At 43.5% G+C, this 24,150-nt stretch overlaps 1 protein-coding gene across 10 annotated transcripts in view; it reads left to right on the top strand.

The window, feature by feature from the left end:
* The window catches only part of pard3ab (par-3 family cell polarity regulator alpha, b), a 105,202-nt gene that overhangs the window by 51,756 nt on the left and 29,296 nt on the right, over nt 1-24,150 (top strand). For 5 of the 10 annotated variants that reach the window (XM_019892880.1, XM_019892875.1, XM_019892878.1 and 2 more), the window contains 9 exons: nt 1,928-2,053; nt 3,924-4,315; nt 7,510-7,649; nt 8,355-8,483; nt 10,775-10,819; nt 14,747-14,935; nt 15,329-15,505; nt 20,094-20,247; nt 23,910-24,099. In XM_019892880.1, coding sequence (XP_019748439.1) covers nt 1,928-2,053; nt 3,924-4,315; nt 7,510-7,649; nt 8,355-8,483; nt 10,775-10,819; nt 14,747-14,935; nt 15,329-15,505; nt 20,094-20,247; nt 23,910-24,099 — 1,542 coding nt within the window. The remainder of the gene's footprint in view (nt 1-1,927; nt 2,054-3,923; nt 4,316-7,509; nt 7,650-8,354; nt 8,484-10,774; nt 10,820-14,746; nt 14,936-15,328; nt 15,506-20,093; nt 20,248-23,909; nt 24,100-24,150) is intronic. The other 5 variants (XM_019892876.1, XM_019892884.1, XM_019892879.1 and 2 more) reach the window with 3 other exon arrangements.

Below are 24,150 nucleotides of genomic sequence, written 5' to 3'. Positions count from 1 at the left end.
ATGTTTTTTGTTTTGCCCCCCCCCCCCCCCCCCAGTAGTTTTAATGTTGTGGTTGACCCAGAAAACATTGAGAATAGCTGCACAGTTATGTCATCCCAAATCTTTTGATCATATAATCCCAGGCTCAGTACTGATTTAGTTTAAAAAAAGTACAAATGCATTGGACCCATGCATACAAGTGGTTTGGTAGCTGCAGATAAACACTACTGTTTCACCCCTACTGCCTACCATTATGCACAGTATAAAAATACAGAACATCCTGACTGTACCTGAGTGAAATCGTGCGCTTGCATAACAAACAAGTTGGTAATTCTAGGCGGGGGGAAAAAAATGTGGCCTCTGAACGTGCCCTTGTGTTGTCCACTTGACGCGTAAATACCCGCCCGCATCGTGAAGTCATTTGCCAGTTCGCCACCATCCATCATAGGGCTTTGATGCCTGCAGGTGACCGTCATATTTCCGCCGGCCTCCCGTCACGTCCGCGCCGCGGGATTCAAAGGACGCGTTGAGCACAGCTGGAACAAAGCCGGCCGGAGAGGCATTACCAGGAATTTCACATCTGTTTTGAATGTTCCCAAAGAGGCAGTGAAGCTGAAACAAAATCCGCGGCTACAAACTTGTTCATAGGGGAGATGCTATCGCCTTCTTCACAGGCCGACTCAATCACGCTAAGAGCACACTTTTAAGGCACGTTTGCCTTTATTGGGAAAATGTGTGGGCAGGCATTATTCCTAGATTACGCCTTCATCAAACGAAGTGGAAGCCCTTCTCCCGGCAAATCACATTGTGTTCCCACTCCATTCCAATCAGCTGGAATGTTTCTGAACTCTTCCGCCCTCCTGAACTCTGCTACCCTCGCCGTAATCACATTCTCGTCCCAATTGAATTAGAAGCCGGGGCCGAGTGTTAAACTGTACAATCGACTCAATTTACAGAGGTGGCTCATGCGCTGAGAAAGGGGGGAAAAAAAGCCCCTTCAGATGATAGGTCGACAAGAAGACTGGACTTGCCACATCTTTTGCTAAATTCCCTTTTTGGCTATGTAATCCACCAAGCACCTTTCTCGGGTGATGCTAGCCTCTCGCCCTAAACCACTTTGCACAGCAGATTACAAGCGTGGCGCCTCAGGTGCCAGTCGACCCCCCCCCACTCCCTCCCCTTAGGAAACATTTTGTGCTCTTCCAAGAATATTGGCACTAGTGCTCCAACAAAATGATAGCAGGGTTTACCAGTAACCCTTTTTGTGTTTTTCATTGAAATGCCGAAAATGTCCTTGGCTCAAAGGGAAGTTTGGCAAAAAAATACGTTGACGTAAAATGCAGAATTATTAAAAATGCCATGACGGTGCTGATTTTCTATTTACTTTCCAAAAAAATGCATTTGTAAATTTTAGATTGGGTCACTTCAACCGCAACGAAACAGTTTGGGTAAAAATGGTTGCTTTTCCCCAAATTGTCATTTTATGGTCTCAAAAATGCAAAACATGCATTGCCGTGAATAAGATAAACGTAAGACCTCAAATTTCATGTTTTGTTTTGTGATTTAGGTAATTGGCCTTAAAGGGGAAGTCAAATCATAAATATTTTTTAGAATAAAATGTTCTGTACGGCCCCACCAGTCTAAACACGGGTCTTTGGATTAATATTACATTTGTGCAAAATGAATCAAACAGCAAAAGCTGTCTGTTTTTATCCATCGCATATTCCACAATCGCAACATTATTGAGGATGCCGTGTTTAGACTAGTCGGGGCACATCGACCATATTATTGTTAAGAACATTTTTGACTTGACCTCCCTATTAATAAATATCTGAATCCGAAATAGCCCCGCCTTTTTTTTTTTTTTTTTGACCTCCTGTACTCCCAACAAAGCCACACTACCTTCTATGTTGCGTTATGTTAACATGACCCTGTTGGACACTTTCAGGACTCTTGGCTTGTTGGTTAAGCGTCTGGAACGCGGTGGCAAAGCCCAGCAACAGGCCCTCTTCCAGGAGAACGACTGCATTGTTAGAATCAATAACGGGGACCTGCGCAACATCCGCTTTGAACAGTAAGACTATTTCCCGAGACACCACTCCTGGACTTTCGGATGGCCTTGCTTCATCCTGCTTTTTGACTCTTTGCTACTGGCACCTGGTGCCCAAGGCTTGCGCTAAGTGAACCTTTTACAACCGATTCGGTCCTTGCAATCCTTTCAGCCTGGATGCCTTTTTAGAAAGCTTGTGGACCAACCATTCTTTTGACCACTAATCCCGCTTCTTGCATCAGTCCCCCGTCTACCTAAACCCACCTGCCTCTTTTCCCATTCCCGTATGCTGCGTGGAGAAATGATAATGTAGTGTGTGCGTGTTTGTTGTTTTTATACTTTCATACCAACAGCTATAATTCAGAGGATATATATATATATCTACCACACACAGAAATGCACATACACACACAGTTGCTAATAGGTTTACAGATTCTCCATAGCCCAAAACCTGAGATTTGTATGCGGTTCCGCTTCCAGCGGCAACATTATCCGAGAATGCTCGCGAATATGCAGGGACGGTTTTTGGAGAAGTTAATCTTCACTGCGGTTGAGTAAAATTGAGACTGTCACGATCGTCTCGAACATGTTAGTGCCAACTGCTGAGGAAAGGCAAAGGTGTGATGTACGGGTAAGAATGCGAAAACATCAAGAATCCGCAAATTGTCAGCATCAGAGCCGTGAACAAGAATACCGTGACGCTAGTTTTTGTGACTGGCAGTTTTAGCGTCTGGAATTGTCGGACAGAGATGGTTTCTTTCAACGCAATAGTGTGGGAGAAGTGATTGTCGGATGCAAAGACACGTCTTTTACGACTGTGTACGGGTTGAAAGTGTGTGAAAGAGGCGCCTGTCAGTCCAAGTGTTGTGACTTTGTTGACACAGGTGCATGCAGATCACGTCTCTCCGGGAGCTGCTCTACATATCGTTGTCGTCTGCTACCTCATCTACAAGTTCATCCTCCCCCTGGGAATGCTGCCAAAAAGGGCTCCTGGAATTTCACAACACATTTTCACGCCGCGGGAATGCATTAAAAGCCTCTTTGCCGCTTTGGCCACTCGCCTGAATGTCCTCTCTGGACAAGTCAAAGCAACATGTGATGGAGGGCAGCAAATGGTGCCAGTGAGGATTTGCTGCTGTCAACATGAGCTTCCTTTTGGGGGCTTTTACTGTATGAGCTCACAGCGAGTAAGGGGTTGGGGGCTCAGTTGAGCAGGAGATTTTCTGTCCATCCAAGTGAGAGTACCAGGAGATGGAACCATAGCAGTAATATTGAATTTATCACGACGTTCATGTGGCCAAAGACGGATTTCGGATATAGAAAATAGTTGACGGGGACGAACGATTGCTTTCAGCGCAAAAGAGTCTGAAAATTGAGTGTCAGTTGTTCAACTTGGCATCCCACTCAGGCTTTCAGCTATTCCCTTTCACACCACCACGGTTGATGCCTCTGACCCTACCATGACACCCTCCCAATTACTTCCTTAAAGACCTACCCACTCTCCACCAACCTACTACCGACTTATCCACTTTTAAATTACTTACCTCGCTACTTGCCGCCGATCTTCTGACCCTACTACCTAAACCCTTATTAATGGAACTTACCTACACACATCCAATTCACTGATTTACCTACGACCTTCAAGCCTGCCTTCAAGCTACTTACCTACTTGCCACCAATCTAAGAACCTACATTCCTACTTTCAAGCTTCTTCCCAAACTATTTGCACCAATCTACTGTCCTCCATGCAAGCTACTTAACTACATACAAGCTCAAAATTTACTGCCCTAACAACATACATGATACTTTCAAGCTACTTATTAACTACTCGCACGTCTTCGCCTTCGTTTGTGTTTAAGATTTGTGATTTTATTCCTGTTTCCTGTCTGCCCAGGGCCCAGAGCATGTTCCGCCAGGCCATGCGTTCTCCCGTCATCATGTTCCACGTGGTGCCATCTTCGGTGAAAGCCCACTACGAGCATCTGTCCCAGGTCGAGAGAAACCCGGCGTACTCGTCAGGCCGCTTCACCGCTGACTCGGCATCCAGTGCCACGGATCTCACGCCTCACAGGATGTCCCGACACGGCTCCCAGAAACAAGCGCGCACTCATCCGCATCCAGAGCAGACGGACGGCTACACGCCCGCCGCCGCTCACCCGACAGCCATTTCTGCCGCCAAACCTCCCACCGGACAGATTCACTCACCGCAGAGGGGGCTGACATCCACCCCCACGCCGACATACAACAAGAAGGTCGGGAGAAGGCTCAACATTCAGCTTCAGAAAGGTACTGGGGGGAAAAAAACGAAACACCTTCAAATTCAAATGGAAATGGAAAAATGCTAATTAGTTGTTATGCTAACGTGTAGCCATATAGCAGTTTAAACCCTGGCTGAGAACCCTATTTTAAAACCCTAACCCGGGGCCTTAAACCATCATTTGAAACCCTAACTACAAATCTTGACCTCTTCTAGAAACCTGGCTAGAAACCCTATTTTGGAACCTTACGATGACTTGAAACCCTAACGACAAACCCTAACCCCAGCTAGAGATGCTGACTCGAATCCCAAATCCCTGTTCGAAACCATATTTGAAACCCTACTTTGGAAAACATAACCCTGACTTGAAACCATGAGGAACGCTAATGAAGTCTTAAAATCTTCAACATTTTTCAGACTGAACTGTATTTTAATAAATGTCTTTGGGTGGGGAAAAAAAGTTTTTTAAATAAGTATACTCTCTTGTTGCCCATCCATTTTAGATTTCAGCATTTTCTTTTTCAATTCACGTAGGTGGAATGTGTCGCAATATTTGAATCCACATGTCCCGAAAAGCAACAGGTGGGCTTCCGCACAGCATTTTGCGCAGAAATTTGGCGTGGCCTTAAACAGACGTCTTGGCACAGGTGACGCGTGCGCACCTCTGCCAAGGCGTCAGTCGGGGTTGTGGGCGAAGAGCTTGTTGCTTAGCAGCCGCCAGTGCTGCAACAAAGACGGGACTGCAACCTCCCAAAATCTCTCCCACCCCCCCATCTCCCCTCCATATCTCTCTCTCTCTCTCTCTCTCTCTCTCTCTCTCCCTCTCTCTCTCTCTCTCTTTCTCTCTCTCTCTCATCCGTGACAAAAACAAAAACAGCTGCTTCTTGTTGTTTGGTCTTCCCCCTGAAATCTCCTCGTGTCCCCTCGCTCTTTCTTTCGGCGGCAGACGTTTGCCGGGAGATTAGCGGCACGTCTCTCAAGAGGACCGTTCGCCTCATCTCTCGTTTTGTTTCCACTTAATCCCGCCGCTCCCAGCACGCCTTAAACCTCTGCCTGGTTTATACTTTTGAATCCTGCAAATAGCAAAGTAAAGTCGCGGCAGTGGGTATAAAAGGTGTACGTACACAAGTAATAAAGACATTTTTCCTCCTTTATTGTGACCTGTGCAAATCAAGTGGAAAGACTTTCCAAGTAAAAATAACTGATAGGGTTTCAGAAGTGTGCATCTTGGGGCTACGATCAGAAAGAAGCAATCTAATTCAAACTCATGTTAAATGTGAGACAGCACACACCTGCCAGCTTTAAAAGTGCCTCTAATTTACCCCAAATAAAGTACTTTGCATTTTGAAATACAACAAAAGGATTGCCGACAAACGCATCCAGCCCAACCACATCACCAACAAGGATGAGGTGCCGCTCACTTTCGACATCCCGGTGAACTACACTGTAGAGAAGGGAACCAGCACAGTAAGGATGCGTGAAGTCGCCTTTTACTGTTGTGCTTGGTTGCCATGGTAATGGACGGAAACGGCCAAAGTGACGTTGCGAGCGGCGTGGGAGCGATGGCGAAGACAGCTTTACTAAGACTGGCAGGCGACGCTGGGCCAGTTCCGCCACGATTTGTGAATTCTGCTCATGTTGTCTGTTTCTTAGCAGGAATCACAATCACTTCTCACGTTTTTTTTTAGAAATAGTCTCGAGATCTAGAAAGGTCGGAGAAGTTGCTCACTTGGCAACACTGCCAGCGTCTTGCTGACCTTTGTGTAATTAACATCCACTTAGTCCCAACTTCTTGCTTTGCGCACTTAATTCCCAGGCACAAATATGAGAGTAGTCTGGACAGGATGGAGGCTTAGTCATCATTTCCTCTCTCTATAACTGTCCTCATAATGGGATGTTGATTCACTGCTTTATGCTTTCCAAAACATGCCTCCAAGGAGAACTGTGAAAATCTCCCCCCCAAAGGCACTTTTTAATTGTCCTGTGCTGTGAAACAAAACGGGCTTTCCTATGGAATTTGTCCAATTGCTGCCAAATTTTATTTGTATACTTGACAGATTATGGCGCATTTGGGTTTTCATCATTATGTAGTGAAGTGTAGGTTTGACTTTTGAAAGTTCGGCAACTCAAACCAGTTTCACTTAGCTGCTCATCAAGAGTCGACAGATAAAAATGGCCTCAAGGACTCCTGTTGTCAAATAAAAAGGAAATCTGCCGTAATTGGTTTGAAGTAACCAATTTTTAGGGACTTAAATCCAAGATTTGTCCAAGACTGATTTGACATATGTGTACCTTCCGGTATATACTTGAGAGCAAACATGGAAATGAATTTGTTGAGTGTGTGCTGTCTCGGCAGCAGCAGCAGCTGCGGGTGTCAACTCGCTCACTCTGCGTGTGTCCCTCCTCCCTCGCCCTCCGCGAGATGATTGTCATCTGCTGCTGTATTAACTGTCGATCAAGGCCAAACATGGAAGCAGGAATGTGAATCAACTGAGATTTCCATGCAACACAAGAGTGGCGAGGTCACATGACCGATATCGTCTTCATTTCGACATTATCTTTAATGTTTACATTTCACTTTCGATACGATAAAAATATATTACCCAGCCCTACTTGTGAGTTTCATTTGATCGCTACCAAATTTGAACAGATAGATGACATTAAATACAAACCTGAGCAATAAGATCATGAGGGTCCCCCCCCTCCCCCAACTAATTCAATTCATTTTAATAATAGCTAAATTGTGAAATATTAAGATTTGTAGTCATTCTGTGTGGGTGCACAGCCCCAAAATTGAATGACTCGCCAAAGTACAGTCCATCTAATTTAGTAAGTCAGCCACATGGATTTTGAGGGACAAGTCTGTCAAGTAGACCCACAAAAAAGGCTCCAGCAAGCATGCCTGGAAAGACAAAGGAAATACACTGGTTTGCTTTGGACCGGCAATCTTAGGCTCATAATGACCATTTCCGAGGTTCCTTTAATGACTTGTCCTAATACTTTGGTTATCAGATCTAGCCTGCAAGACAGGGACAAGAATATGTAGTGACAGGGATTGGTCGTGTCCACAGAGCTGCACAGGAAATTCAAAGAAAACAACCATGCTATGATTGTCTTAATGACATAAATATTCCCTCTGGGTGACGCCTCAACGTTTTGTTTAGTCTCAAGTTGATGGTCTATAAATGGACTTCCTGCTTTGACTGTGGTCTCACCCCCGCAGGGCCCGAAGGTTTGGGCTTCAGCATCACGTCGCGCGACGTCCCCATCGGGGGCTCGGCGCCCATTTATGTCAAGAACATCCTTCCGCGGGGAGCCGCCATTCAAGATGGACGCCTCAAGGCAGGTGACCGATTACTCGAGGTGAGGATGTGATTTTTTTTTTTTTTTTTTTTACTGTAAAACATTCGACTGACATTAACTCTTTAATTCCACAACATGTACTTGTACGTCTTTTTAAAATTAGGCCCCGCCTACCAAGGACGTACCTGTACGTCTAAGTCTTTTTTTGCATCATAGAGAGGAGGAGGGTCTGATGTAATCTGTGAATGAGAATAAGCCGTTTGCATTGTAAATCATGTAAAAAAGTGACCAGTAGGTGGCAGTGGTGCCTCACGTACTTGAAATGCATGCTTTTACAAAAAGCTCTTTTTCTCTGTTTTTTTGCCCAGAAATCGCCATTTTCATGAAACTCAGCCATTTTGTAATGCCGATTGCTGAAGAATGGAAAAAGATAGAAGCAAAATTATTTTTCTGCTAAAAGAAGAGAGTCCAAACTTTATTTTGGTAGGCTCCATGTTTATATAGCATTAGAACCAAATATTCTGTGGGCCTTGCAAGATCAGTCAAAATCCAATAAAATGCTGGGATTGAGGGGGTTGCTCCAGTGAAAATGGCTGGGATTTAATGAGTTAAACTGGAATTGGAAGTGCTTTCATTTGAATATATCACTGTAAAATGTTTTGTCAATGATTTGAGAGTGAAGTTGTTATGAGATGACATCACGTATTCCACCTAACCGTTTTATGTTGAGAAAGCTCCGACGTCACTGGTATCTCTTTTGCTCAGGTGAATGGGATCGACCTGAATGGACGCAGACAGGAGGAGGTGGTTTCCATCCTCAGGGCCACTCCAATGGGGGGCACTGTGGGGCTGCTGGTCCTCCGCCAGGAAGACACCTTCCTCCCCCAAGAAGCGGTAAGTCTTTTAAATTTTATCTCTGCTTGATTCTTTGGCCGCAAAATTCATTCATTTTAGTCGCTGGGGACGTTGCTGAACACTAACAACATGGCTGCCTACAGTGGAGTTACTTTGCAAAACCGCAGTCAGTGTTGGTAACTTGACAATTTGGTCAATGTACGAGTGATTTTTTTTTCCCAAAAGTTCAGTCAAAGAGGAAGCGCCTCATACATGTTATCTCTAAAGATGGTTTACTATTATTTCTATTGTTTATGTCAGTTTATTTTTAGGAAAAAAACGTGTTTGGTGTTAGAAGACAATAAGTACACTGCAAAAAGGCAAAATGTGTTATTTTAGTTGCCATTTGTCATTTTATTTCAGGAGAAAGTGCTAATTTTCGCAGTACAGTGAAATCTTAGTTTACATCTGCCAGAGTTTTTCTACAATTCAGATTTCAACAATTTTTGTCCGATCTGCTCAGCATCGCTCAGGCAACATCGAAGATGACACATCCCATCCAAAGTCAGACCTTCAAAATAAAAGCATGCAATATAACAACAGTTGCACCACACTTTCTTTGGCCTTTGGTGGCTTATTTAACAGTCACACTTAATGAACAAGCACAGAAATAATTTTGAGTGCAGCGACATCAAGAATCTGAAATGAAGTTTCGAAATGGATGTCCAGTATTCTTTTCTGCACTTTATTAGTCATTTACAATGTATTTCTTTCTCACTGTTTTCTGTATTTCATTCTAAAGTTATTCTTTATATAATGTATTCCTGTTCATATGTGTAAATGGAACAGATTGACTAGATTTGCATTATTTCCAATTGGAAATAATGTTTTGTTTTCAGACAATTTGTTTTAAAAATGTTTAAATGTTTATCTTTTATCAGGAGAAATAAAGCAAAGAGCTGAACTTGTTCGAAAGGGTGGGAGGGGGAGTCACTTAAAATCAAAAGTCACATTTATGTGAGGTGAAAAAAAAAAAACAATTCCGATTTTATTCTTGGGAGCATTTCTTGCATCCCAGCGCCTCCTTAGGGCATCTGGTGAGGAACAAATCAAGTGGACTGCTAATAAGTTTGAAAGCATCCAGATGTCGGTGCTAATTGCCCCATGTGGCAAATGAGACGTGATGTCCCGCACATCTGCCGCCATCAAACGCTGCCTTAGTAAGTGCGCTCGTAATTACGCACGAGATTGAGGAGGAATGTCCACGCGTCCGTCCGTCTGTGTGTGTGTGAGGAAACTTTGAGTCTTTCTCGGCCTCAAAGCTTGTTAAGACATGGAATAGCTCCGTTCTTTTTCGTCTCCCAGTGGAGGCTAAAGGAGTGTCAATCAAGCGGCTTAGTGGTGACAATTCTGGCAAGCAAGTCAAAGTTGTCTTTAGATGAGAGCGGCAGGCACACGAAAAGAGCAGGCAGGCTCAGAGCTGAGGGTGAGGCATCATTTTTCAGCTTGGGGTGGGGCACGGGGCGGTAGGGTACTTTTGCGATATTACTTCTACTTTAATATCAACTTGACATTTACAATGACAGACATTGAACGTCGCATGAGCATCCTCGTTGAAATCTTTTCAGCGCAGTCTTAGGAATTGCTGGCAAGTGGGAAAATGTACTACAAGGTTAGCTATACAACATTAAAGGTGGTTTTTAAAATACATTTGAAAAGAATTAGTTCAATGTTTTTTCTTGTTTGAAAAAAAGAAAACCACCCCAGATCAATGTTTTCTCTTGAATATACACTCAATATACAGTACAATGCCAAGTGATAAAATAACGAATGCACAGCATTAGGAAAAAAAAAAGGTAATTTCCATAACTTCTATTTCTATCGAAGAATTGTAAAAAATCTTAAAAAAAATTTAAAAAGTTTTGTTTAGAGAAAAAAGGGAAATTCTCCTGAAATAATGTTTTTTTAAATGGATGCTTTGATATTCAAATTTAAATTTGCACTTATATTTTAGTGCAAATAAAATTTCTCGTTAAAAGACAGTTTACCTTAAAATATCTGCTTTTATTTTGGAAAACAGTGAGCAACATATTTGCCAATTCTTTTGGGCCAAACTAGAAACTGAATCATAATAACTGTATGTCAGTTTGAAATAATGTCTTGTTTTTTAATATAGGCATGGAAATTAAAATAGTTTTTAAACCGATTCTTTGATTAATCCACAAAATAATTTGTTGATTAGTAAGTTAGTTGCAGTCAAATGATGGTCAACATTGTGACCCTATTGAGATGTTGTCTTGGTTGCCGTGTGTGACATTGTGACATGTGCTTGTTGTTTGTGTGACCTCCAGCAGGGCGGCGAGGCCCAGATGCAGATGCAAAGCCCCAGAGATTTGGTAAGACCCCCCCATCAAATCTCATCCCACTCCTCTTGCTCCTCTGTTTAATCCTCTCTGCGTGGACGTTTGAAATCTGCGGCAAGTGGATTAAAAAAATAAAAACAATGTTTGAGTTTTGCAGTCACGCAAAGGGAAAGTGAGGCTAATTTGAATCCTTCATCTCGTATGGATGTGTCAGGCAGGGGGAAAAAAAAACTCTCTTCATTTGTAGGCTGCGAATGAGCTGGTCCGTCTGGATGGCAGCGCATGAGGTGAATTCTAACAATTTTTTTTTTTCCCCTGGTCGGAGGCGGAGGGAAAAAGTTTCTGCACACATCTGCTTTGGAGGCGCGCTTTGGTAATGATCCCGCCTATAAACACTAGGGAGCCCCAAGTCAACATAAGGCATCTGTGGCACGTTCCCCCGTCAGGCAACTTTTGGAAACTGTTGCAACAAGGAGACGCAAACTTCTGCACAGTCACACTTTCTTAAAAGAAGCTTTCAGTTGCACACAAGTCTCCACGACGTTTTGTGCGCTTGCGATCAGTCAAGATCGGTCGGGTGTGCCTTTCCAAAACAATCACATGAAACGCACGCATGCACTTACACACGCACTCAACAAGTCCTACTCACTGGCCTTCCTGAATGGGTACGACAATGTCAACGATCTCATTATATGCTTTTTACTTCATATCATGCTTACAACAGATGGCTGTGTGTGTGTGCGTCCGTGCGTGTGTGTGGATAGGTTCCTGGCACAGCGCCGTCTGCACAGTATTGTCGAATTGCAACATAAGCAGCCACTTCCCATAAGCCTCTGTGACTAATGGCCCCTACAACATGGCACACCGTCTCGCGTTATGGCGCCATTACGCCATCATCATCGAGACATGACGGACGTTTAACTACCACCGGCGCAAGGCATAGTGCTGTCGGGAAGACAAGAATGTGTATTGTGTGCACTTGTGTTTGTGCGAGTCAATGTGTGACTGCATGTCAGAATAAGGATGTAAGAGCTATGAGTGAGTGAAAGCAAGAGAGAGAGAGAGAGAGAGAGAGAGAGCATGTTTGTTTGTGTTTGTGAAACAGTCAAGGAGTGAGTGAGCATGAATAAGTGTGTGTGTGTGTGTGTGTGTGTGTGTGTGTGAGTGAGTGAGTGATGGGGACTGAGTGAGTCAAGTGACTGTTGCCTTCAAGTGTGTGTGCGGGTGCGTGCGTTTGCGTACATGTTTGTGTGTGTGAGCTCAAGAGTGTGTGTGAGACTGGGTTTTTGTGTGTGCGTGTGAGTGAAGACATGTGTCTGTGTGTGAGAGAGAGAGAGAGATTGAGTGAGTGAATGGGTGTGTATGTATTTGCATGTGTGTGCTGTGAGAGTGAATGAGAGGGAGATTATGAAAAACTGCGTGTGCATGTGTGTGTGTGTGTGCGCGCGCGTGTGTACATGGGAATGAGTAAGTGCAAGTGTGCATGAGTGAGTGAGTGACTGTCACCTGTGCACATGTGCAAGAGAGAGTGCACCTGAGAGATGAGTGCGTGAGTTTGTTTTTGTGTGTGTGTGTCTGCGTGTGTATATGAGTGAGTGACTGTCGCCTTTGCGTGAATGTGTGGGTGAGTGAGCGCGTGCGTGGGCGCGTGACTGACCATTGATTGTGTGTCTGAGTGTGCGTCGTGAAAAACCATGAGTGTGTGTGAGATGAATGTGTGTGTGTTTTTTTGTGTGTGCGTGCGCATGTGCTGACAAGGAGGCGGCATCCACCAGCCTTCCACCTGGCACTCGGTGCACCTCGACTCCTCGGTGCATTTTCTGCGTGCTGTCAGCCAGTTGACTGGTCGGGTCGCCACGGAAACGACACTGCCGCGGGGCCCGTGTCGAACGAAAGAAAAAGAGGAACGCATTCTGCATCCTTTTTTTTTTTCATTTTGCCCCTCCTCCTTCCTATCTTTCTTTTTTCATCCCCCTCCTGCTCTTTCTTCCCTGTTCCTTCCTTCATCCACCTTTCTCCTCAGTGATCTCCTTCTTTCCTGTTCTGTTTGTACTTCCTTCCCTCACTTCCTCCATACTTCTTGTCTTCATTTCGCTATCTCCTTTACTCCTTTCTTCCTGTATTTTTTTTTCCCATCTATTTATTTTTCCCGAGAGAGAAATTTGGCCTGCAGTGGCTTTTCTCTGCTGTCAAGATGACATCTCTGTTGGGTCCAAGTTGAACACGGCTGCCGACCCGCTAATCATTCCAGACACTGCACAATGTGGAAGCGAGTGTGTTACTCGGGGGTGTGTGTGTGTGTGTGTGTGTGTGTGTGTGTGTGTGTGTGTGTGTGTGTGTGTGTGTGTTAGTGTAAAAATAGGTAATTGGTCTTTTCACATCGAAAGGGAGGAAAGCATCTCTTCATTTGCCGAAGACTTGAACGCTGAAGGCAAAAAAAAAAAAAGGAAAAAAGCTGTAGCTGGTAGTTTGAAGCAGCCATTCCACACTCAGTTGCAACGCCCGGAAAGTAAAAAAAAATACAAGTAAAACATTAGCCACCTGAAATTGAGTGAATGTGCCATTCATAAGAGGACGCACAAAAAAGTTTCAAGGATCCATGCTGAAATTGATTTGATTGGCAAGAAAAAAAATAGCTGCTGATACCAATTTCACAAATGAACATGAAATTTAGGGGATACGGCTATCCTCACGGGATGCATAAAAAAAGTTTTAAAGTTTCAAGTGAAGTCAAAAGATTTCTTTGCAGTAATTTGTTCCATTGGCTGCGCTAGTCTAAACACGGCATTCTGATTAATGTTGCGTTTTTGGAATATGAATTGACTATTAAAATCCTATTTTTGTCCTGCTCAGCCGGGCGGCCATTTTGCCACCTGCTGTTGACTGAAAATGACATCACAGTTGCTCAGGGCTCAGCTAACAACCAATCACAGCTCAACTTGTGAACGTCACATGACCAAACTCAGAAACAATGGAATACTGTTAGCCTGGTGATGCTGCATCAGAAATATTGAAAATAATTGTATTTATTTTTTACTTGTCTTCCCCTTTTAGTATCCCTGTCTTTAATTGAACAAGAAGTCTGCCATTTTGGTTCGAAGCAGCCATTTTGCCCTCAAACGTACCCCCTTAAAAAGTTAGAAAAAGTCTCATCCCTGGAATAGGAAGTCAGCCGTTCATGCCGGTAGCATTTAGCAACAATTCCAATACTGTCATCAATCCTAATCCACCATGTTTGTGACACATGGCCTATTTAGAGTTATTTCCCCTCTCTACAGATCATTTCCTGCCTCCTTATTGTGATGCTTTGCAGCATAATAGGATTGATGTATCTGCGTAATTGAATTCCGGACTCATACGTAATGACGTTCCTGTTGTCTTCTTATTTATTCCACCGCACTCACTGATGATCACAGGCAACAAACACGGTTATTTTGTTCCCCTTCTTTCCCCATCCAAATCCCAGGATGCATTGATTTGTCTTTCCTCATCCTCTTCCTTCCTTCCTCCACACATTCCATCCTCACCCCTCCCTCTCTCTTCCTTCCTCAGAAAAACAAAGGCGGCTAATAGCGCGCTGACAGTGAGCCCGGTGATTGAATTCATTAAGCGAGCACGATAATTGGCAGGCGGCGGTGTGCACGCAGCCCGACTATTCAGAGGACAGCTGTCAAATAACGAGGCTGAGAGAATGCCGTTTATTGTCGGGAGGTAGGGAGAATGTGACACAAGCACCTGTTGTGGCGATAGAGAGGAAAGAGAAAGCTCATTTTCACCACATGTGATATTCAGTGTCTCTACTTCAACTCCCAAACTTGTTGTTTTCACAAAAATGTGGTTGAATTCCAAATCGGGTGATTTAAATATCCCCCCCAAGAAGCCATTTTGAGGCCCGTTTCCCCAAAATGTGTTTAATAGATATAAAAATATATATAAAGGATTGTGTGTCTGTGGTGACAGAAGCCGGAGGAGGACGAGCTCGTGCTGACGCCTGACGGCACACGTGAGTTTCTGACCTTCGAGATCCCGCTCAGCGACTCGGGCTCGGCGGGCCTGGGCGTCAGCGTCAAGGGGAACCGGTCTAAGGAGAACCACGCCGACCTCGGCATCTTCGTCAAGTCCATCATCAATGGAGGGGCCGCGTGCAAGGTTGCTCTACCCTCAAAAATGTTCAGAAAAATGTCGCCAATTTGTTTGATGATACAATATTTACGATTTTAATGTCATTCGAGCCAGTCATAATTAGACGGCATATAATCTTTTTTTTTTTAAAGCTTGGCCAGAACTACTGTTAACTAGTTAACTAGAAACTAGTAGTATAAAATGTAGTGAAGTGTTTAAACCAAAAACAGCAGGGTTTTTTTTTCACCTGATCCACATTTTTTTGAACATTTTTCTATCATGGCACTGCAGTATAATAAACAATAGCAAATTGAAATAATTTACAGTTTGCTTAGCACTGCTGCTGAGCTCTCGCTGCAGTGCTAACGAGTCAGTTAGCATGCTAATGTAGCTGCTGTGTTGTGTATTGTGTGACTTCTGGTCCAGGACGGTCGTCTCCATGTGAACGACCAGCTGATTGCTGTCAACAGCGAGTCACTGCTGGGCAAGACCAACCAGGACGCAATGGAGACGCTGCGCAAGTCCATGTCCACCGAGGGAAACAAGCGTGGCATGATTCAGCTCATCGTGGCCAGGCGTGTCGGCAAGAGGAGCCAGGTGGGTCATTGACCAACAGAAGCTAAAGAAAAAGCTGAACACAGATGAAGTGAACACTTGTGACACCATAGTTATATAGCTTGGAATGTGTAGGGCGTAGGTTTTCAAAAAAAACAGGAAAAATCAAAGCGCAAATGAATGAAGATCAAGTGAAGTACACTGATTCATTGCCTATGAATTTCAAAATGTCACAGAAAAAGTTAAACTTGCAGACATGTTGAGACTTTGGAAGTGTTTGGATTGAGTCTCTTGATATGAATTGGAACTTGAAGTTGTTGAAATTATGAGTCTGTTTTTGCAAAAATTGGGATCTAGTTCCAAATAGTGTCTCATAAAAAGTCAACGCAAAAGCAAAACATGCGCATGTGAGCTCGATATGTCACGATCTTATCACCTGATTTTTAGCTGACGGCAAAAATTTCAAATGGAACAGTAATAGATAAGTCTTAAACTACACAATGTTACTTTTTTTTTTTTTTTTTTTTTTTTTTTGACGAGGAGCAGTTAGAGTGACGGCAAGAGCCACACACTCACACAGGCATGTCTGCATGTGTGCACAATGCTCTCCTGTACGCTGCAGTAGAATGTAAATTGTATTAAGAGCAGCAAGGAGACATGAACGATGTGAAAAAGCTCATTTGTGTGCACGCTCTTTTTTTTCATAATGTATTGCTGAGATACTTGCTCGTCGGGACTCAGTATGGCCAGATACTTTAAACCAAAGACTCAAACTCTTGACTTGGGTGCCAACAAAATGTGATCTCGACATCCCCCATATGAGTCTTTGCAGCTTAACGGAATTAAACTGTTGTACAGTAAGTACCGTTTTGTGATGTTGTCTGAAATTCTGTTTCAATTCTGTTTCTAAGTTTCTACTTTAGCATGGCGAGTTTCCATTCAAAAGCCCTTTGAAATGTCACTGGATTTAAGCTTGCATTGTTCGTCAGGCTATTGAGAGCAAAGTTTTGATTTCTAAAAATTGTCATGCTGTTCGAGGAGCACAGCCCCATTTTCAAGCACCCACTCACCCCCGCCTCGGTTGCACACCTCACCGCCCCAAGTAAACTTGAATAGAAAATAAAAAGCCAACTGTGATGCGAGCTGCGCTGTACGTGTTCTCCATGTCTACAATGTCATGTTCGGACGCAATGTCAGCACCTGAGCCCCTCTGGCAGTCTTTGAGTTGAACGTGCATGCACTGTGAATGTGAGCGTGCACGTGAGCGCCTCTGGCACTTTTCCTTTGCTGCCTCGCTCTCATCTTCTCTCAACCAAACTTTAGATTTCCCCTTGGCCCGTCTACTAATTGAAAGCCTGATTCAAGCTCGGAGCTCTGTTTTGTTTTTATTAAACATGTAGTGTGTGAGTGAGTGCGTGTGCGTGTGCGTGTCACTTGTGCATATGTAAGTGTGTATTAGCTGCATGTGCATGCATTTATTCAGGTTCAAGGCAGCATGGCGGCTTGTCCACGCTTCAGATACAGGGCTGCAGGTGACGCCACAGGCTATTCCAGTGTCTGCACACAAACAAAGACAAAGAAAAAACTTGAATTCTTCCTCCAATAGCACCTGAGTGGTCCTAATGTCACAGATTACCCTGGCAAATTGTGGCATTTTTTTTGTTGTACTTTGTTGTAGTTTGTTTTTTGTTTCTTGCAATATGACCGCAGGTGAACAATTGTTAAAATAATATTGCTACTCAGTTTTCTGACAATCTAAATAACAGAACAAAGAGAGTTGTACATTATATATTTAAAACAAGCACCTAGGCTTGCTCTAGACAAATTTGTTTGTCTTAATGGTAACCATGCAAAATGCGTTAAACTGACTTACAAATAGCGTTGGTGTCATGCTGTTAAAATTCTTTACGACTCTACAAACAAAAATGGTGGAGGAGCACATAGAAAGATTGTAATGCTTCTCGGCATATATTCTTTCTCCTTTATGAATACTGACTACAGTGACTTACTCTGAAGCTGTGGATGTGTGAATCTATAAACTAAGATGGTGGAGTTGCATGTAGAAAGAAAGTGATGCTTCCAGGCATACATTCTTTATCCTCTGAAGACTGACTAATATTCCAGTGACTTACTCAGGAGCTTTGCATGTGCGATTGTTACTGCATAGTCATCAATTTATATGTGGTGTCCACACTAGAAGGAGCAGTGCAATTTCCATTGCAAAAATTCAAATTAATTATCTCATTACTCTGACATTGCAATTTTTTGGGGGTTCGTTTTCTTGGGTAAGAGAAATCCCATTCATTTCAGTAGTGAAAGTGGAGTTGGGATACATTTTGAGAGGTACCTTTGTGTATTATTTGACGTCCCCAGTGTGATTTTTCTTAAGATTAAAAAAAAAAAAACAGTAGCCAGAAGCTAGCTTTTCGACTTTTTTCAAATGTGCCTTTGGATGCGGCAGCGTAATATGATGTGCGAAGGCTTTTATGCATACGTGACACGCACTTGACATGTAGAATCAAATCATGTGTTATTTACCTTCCTGCCTGCGGCTCGCCTCCCGAGGAGCCAATTTCCAATCGCAAATGTTTGCATAAATCACACACGTGACTGCACCCTCCCAAATCCTCCATCCTTCTTCCATCTTCAATCCTAGCCAACTCGAAGCGGCCACCTGACGAGATCCAGACCTTCCCGCCGCTTAATTATCTGTCTGAATATGCAACACGCTGTACTGTGGCTTGTCCGCGCTCCCTCGGCGTAGCGAATCGCACACCCAACGGCTCGAACCCGCCAACCCCACTCCCCCCAACCCCCTCCAACCCCGTCACCCCCTCTGCTATTACCTCAGCCGGCCAAATTCATTAACTAGCTCATTTCAAGTCAAGAGCAACACACAACAACACCTTGGAAAACCCTCAATATTGTCTTTTGCTCCATAATATTCGGAACACCTTGAAATGTGATGCAGTGCGCTGCTTTTTAAGGTGCAAGATATACAGTACAATACCCATGTGTACTATTTCTACAGCTGCAGCGGTAAGGTATCTAAAATTTACCACAGATGTGTTTTTGAATTCGCCACCGGTGCGGTGTGTCTAGAAATATCTTGATTAGAACTGCAGCGACTGAATATTTTTTGAATCGATTATACTATCGATAGAGCAAGTAATCAGATAAAAATGTATTTTTGCATCATTTAACAGCAAAATATTCACGTGAGCTGCAGGTATAATAGTTGTCCACATGGGAACGCTATACTCATGTTCGACACTGTAGTATCTGTGACTTGAAGTGAGTGTGGCAGTGCGTTTTTTTTTTTTTCCTCCCGCAATACACCGTGGGTGCGTTGTTTGTAAACGGTTGCGTCGACCTCTCAACAATACCGACTCAAGGAGAGTCTTATCGCTTGTGACGCGGCGCAGACAACGATGCTAATCCTCATCGCTCCGGCTGTCGCCGTCTAGACGGTTAAATGCAGCAAACCGCAGCCAATCAATACGGCCAATGATCCATTGGACACACAAGCACAAACACACACTGCCCGCAGAGTCCAGGAATGTGTGCTTATGGATAAGAGGAGCACAAAATGGTCAATTTGTCGGGCTAAAGTGGAGTCTCATCACAAGTCCCCGAGGGGAACGTCGTCAGCATGCTGGCAGGCTAATCAGAAAGCCGGCCGCTGGCTGGCCAATTGGAAATCCATCCTCATTTATCCCAGTTATTTCACTGCTAGCATTAGCATGCATCCTGCTGTCTGTTCATTACTGGTGCGATGGAACGAAGTCACTGGCGATTTGTTTGGAGAAACGATTCAATGTTATTGCTTGGTGCATGCAAAGCAGTTCACCTTATGGCATGATATAATTTCCACCAATTATGATACAATACAATTTACTCCATTGTGTTGACAATGCATTATGATTCGCTCAAATGGCATTTATATGATTTCGTCCATTCGCAATGCAATACAATTCACTACATTGACAAAACAATTCACATTTGTGATACGGTTCACTCAATTCGTGACTCTCCATTTCCAGGTACGCGATGTATGCAATCGACTCCATTTATGATATGATTCGCTCAATTTTGATACTTTTCACTCCAGTTCTGATGTGAAACGGTTTCGTTCCGCTTCAATTAATTTCATTTGAAACAACTATTTGCTCCCTTTATAGTCTAATTTACTCAAATTCCGGGTTACGCTCCATTGCATTTACTGTACGATATCATTCACTCCATTTATGATACAATTAGCTCCACTTTATAAGTGTAACCCCATTTACAATTATAATCCATTCCATTTCCGAGATGATTTGCCCCATTTGCACCTCCACTAACTCCATTTACGATACAATTGACTCCTTTTATGACTCCTTACAATTCACTCCATTTGTGATAGGATTCCCTCCAGATACCATACAACACGATTTGATTGACTCCGTTTTCAGTGCAATACAATTCACTCGTATTTACAATACAATGTGGTTAAATCTGGTTCCATTTTATGATCCGATTTACTCCAGCTACGAAGCAGTATCATACATTTCTGTATTTGTGATGCAGTACTTTTCCTTGCATTTAAAACACAGTAGGAATCGCTAAGTGGTTGTGTTTTGTTTGCTAGGAGCCACCGGGGGGTCCGCTGGGACCTCAGCAGAGCACCAACTCTTTATCTCTGGACGAGCACGAACGTCGGATCTCCCATTCGCTGTACGGCGCTCTGGAGGATCTGGATGACAACTTGATGCCCCGACAAGGCCTTATGCCACGCACTGTTGGTAAGACCTCTTCTCAGGGTTTTCACCAGGTTAAGCTCAGGCAGCATTTTGAAACAGTTTCTGGGTCATCTGTGGTCAAAATGACTCAATAGATGTGGAAAGCCCTCATTGAGTGCTTCAAATGAGATGCAATTCACTGGGATTGTTTCACATTCGTTTTAACCAATCACTTGATAACAAAAGTGCACTCTGTCTAGTTTTGCTCTTGAGGTACCCTGACACAAAGATGCCAATAAGCGCATCGTGTTTGACAATAACCACCCTTTTGATATTTCACCACTCCACTTGATGCCGAAAAGTGCACTCTTCCTAGCTCATCCCTTTCGGTGCTGAGACACAGATGCCAAAAAGTGCGCTCTGTCAAGCCTGGCGCTCCTGACAAAAGAGTGCCGTCAAATTAAAACACGAAAAAGCGTCAACAGAGTCAGCCGTCAATGAAAATGCCAAAGGCTCCCTCCTGGTGACCGCTCAACCACGCAGCACAATATGTCAACTCTGTTTTCATGCAAATTGCCCGTCACTTGACACTTGATAAATGTAAACAACAAAAATCATCTTCAGCTGCAAATGACAGAAAGCGATAATAGGTGAGGTTCGCTCATGCTTGACAAATAAGCCAGAGGACAAGACAGGGATCGCTCAGTTCACCATCGCCATGGCAACAAGCGTAGATCACAGGTGGAGCTAGATGTCTTGTCTTCACAAGAATAAAATCACCTGCAGGCTCTTCTGGACCTTCAAAGTAAAAGTCCAGACGCCTTAAGCTGCAGGCTGCTGCTCGCTGTCTTCACACTCCTTCAATTTTTTTTTTCCTTCTCCGTATTCACACTTCAGACTGCAAGTAGGCTCCACAGCAGGCGTGAAAGGCCTGGACGCCAGATAAGGCCACCAAGACATTTTTTTCATTCCCAAGAGGAGAAGCACAGAAATAGAGGCAGGATTTCTTTTCCCCTCAAGACCGGAGCGTTTGTAGCAAAGACAAAGCCGCACAAAGTTAAAAAGGAATTACAGAGTCAGGTTTTATTCTCGTTTGAGGTGGAAAAGCACTGACTGTCGCTCCTCAGACTAAGAAGATGACAACCAAAGCAGAGCATTAAATGGACTTTCCCATCGTGTAAAAAGCAACGCATTACACCTGACAACGCTGTGCACCTTTGTCGAAAGCTCAAAATGATTCCTGGTGATGCATTCGTCCGCAAACTTACCACCTACCTTCACTTTACACGCTGAGTTTCCACATCGCCTTGTGATTAAATAGCATTGAAATTTAGTGTTATCAATTTGCATCGGAATTGAAGTGAATTGCATCGTTGTAATAAATCACACTATTGGAATTGTTGTGAAACGAGACTGAGCTGTATTGAATTCTAATTGGAGGAAATCACGCATCGCAGTTGAGTGAATCGTATTGGCGTTGGAGTGAATTGTATAGCTTCATAATTTTAGTGAATCGTGTCAGACTGGCCTAAACGTTTTTTTTCCTTGAATCTCAAAGTTGACGTATTGGTTTTCCACCAGCATTGATGCGAGACACAACAATATACCAAATCGGGAAATAATTCCCATTTGATGTTATTGAAAAAGCGATGTTAGCAGACAAAACTGCAAATGATCATACTATTTCCTAACGTCGCCATCTACTGGCCTTGCATGCATGTTACAGTAGTTTTACTCGTTTTGCAGGTCTGTGTGGAGTCACTTTGACGACATTAAAGGTTTTTAACAATTTTACTTGCTCGTGGTTCTGCCTTTGATTCCACCACCTGGCTCACGCTACCTTTTAAATCAGTATGCCAAACATATGGTTAGTGTTTCTTGAAAAGCCTCTCAAAAGCAGCACCTGGGACATGATGAATAATAGTTTTCATGGAACAATAGCTAGCTGACATTTTGCTGGAGGAGATGGAGATGACAGGAGGCTCTGAAAAGAGCCGTAAAAAGGTGAGCGTGACATCTCTTCATTGTGTTTCCTTCTCTTTGCATAATTAGAAGGGAGCTTGTTGAATACATTGAGTCACGTGTTTTAACTGAGCTGTACAGTTGACGTCAAGTATGAAGTTCAGTTGACTTGCATTTCCCCATTGAAATGAATGGGAAAACCCTTCAATTGTTTTGTTTTTCTGAAACACGTCGCAAAAACATGCTTTAATTCAGCGGGCCTCCTTCTGATGGGCTTTCCCTGGCCACCGGGGGCAGTATAATACAGACAAATATACTGCACATATATTGAATGATGAAACAGAAGAAGAAGGTTGCAACTAAGCTACTGTAATATTTGTCATTCTTTGTAGATGATAAAGAATACATGCCTGTGATCATTTTTGTTGCATGCTTTATCTATATGTCCGATGTCTATATAAGTAGTTTAAATGTCTGGTAGGGGCCACCACATCAATACTAGCGTCATGATTCAGATCATGGCATTTTGCATGGTGTTTTAGCTTGAGGCTCGCCAGTAAACTTCAAGCGGGAGTGACAATAAACAGCTTGAAGCCTCTTTTTTTTTTGAATGAATGAATTGCTCACTATCTGCCAAACTGCTGCATGTTGTTGAGATGTGATCCAATTCACTCCCAACTGTGCACACGTTAATTAATTCAGTGTGCTGCTAAACGAGTGTACATTTTTATGGGGCACTGTGCATGTTGTGATGATTCACTCTTAATTTATAATAGTTATAAATGTTACTCTCTTTCATTACGGCGCACTCTGATTTGCTAGAATTTCAATGCATGTTACGATTTGCTGTGCTGATTATCGGATTCCCTCCGATTATGAGAATTAGAAGTGGCTCCGTTATGATGTAATTCAACGCGACACAGTGTGATACAAATCCCCTCGTTAATGTCCGATTTTCTGATTTTACGTAACTGTTTTGATTGATCAGTCATTCACCCCCCACTAAAAAAAATCAAACAAACTTGAGGTCTGCGCATGAGGCGTCATGGTCCTTAAATCTCTCCTTGTGCCGCCTCCCCCAACCCCCAAAACCAATTTAGGAGCGGAGATTAACGACAAAGTCTTGCAGTGTGTATCAGTGAGGGTCTTTAAGGCCGGCTTTTCAGCGCAGAAGAGCGCCGACTTATTTTGTTTCCCCACCTCAGTCAGCGCTGAAGTTTTTATCTTCATTAGCGGCGATAGCGCAGCTTGAATTAATCATGCTCTTGTGACAACAAAACGCCGCTCTGCCCGATAACAAACTCTCTAAGCTGATTAGACGGCATCACATCGCCTTGCCTTTACGCGCCGTCCCCAATATGTTATTTTATTTAAAATGTCACCCTCTGCTTTTTGGTTTTCTCTTGTCTTCCTGATCTTTTCCTTTGAGTCATTCTGGTGCACTCTCACAGTGTTTGTCTTGTCACAGTTTTGAAAGGAATAGAATCATAAATGGAGTGAATTGAAGCGCAATTGGAGTGAATCATCGAAGATTTTTCGGAAATTGTAGACTGAATGAATTGTATGCTCGGGCATCTGGTTAGGATGCCTCCTGTGCTGCATATTCTATCGAATGATTTTGTACTGTCATTGGAGTGAATCACACCATATCATCATTTGACTAAATTTATTTGGATTCTATCTTATCACATCATCACTGGGGTGGCTCATCAGTTGTGAATCGCCTTGTGTCGGAATTGGACTGAACTGTGGCTGCTCTGCAGGCAACTACCAGCTATCTCCCACCGTCAACATGCCACAGGACGACACGGTCATCATAGAGGACGACGGGCCGCCGCTCCTCCCTGCTCATTTGTCCGACCAGTCGTCGTCCAGCTCCCGCGACGACGTCGGCGGAAGCGGCGGCGACGTTACGCCATCCTGGGCGCAAGAGAGCCCCGCTCCTAAGGACAGGTGGCAAAGGAAGACATTTACATTCGCATCAGTCTTGTCATATTTTTTGCA

The sequence above is a fragment of the Hippocampus comes genome, unplaced genomic scaffold (genome assembly GCF_001891065.2).
Source record: "Hippocampus comes isolate QL1 unplaced genomic scaffold, H_comes_QL1_v1.1 scaffold255, whole genome shotgun sequence".
In the NCBI taxonomy this organism is placed as follows: Eukaryota; Metazoa; Chordata; class Actinopteri; order Syngnathiformes; family Syngnathidae; genus Hippocampus; species Hippocampus comes.
This window is presented reverse-complemented; position numbering and strand designations above follow the sequence as displayed.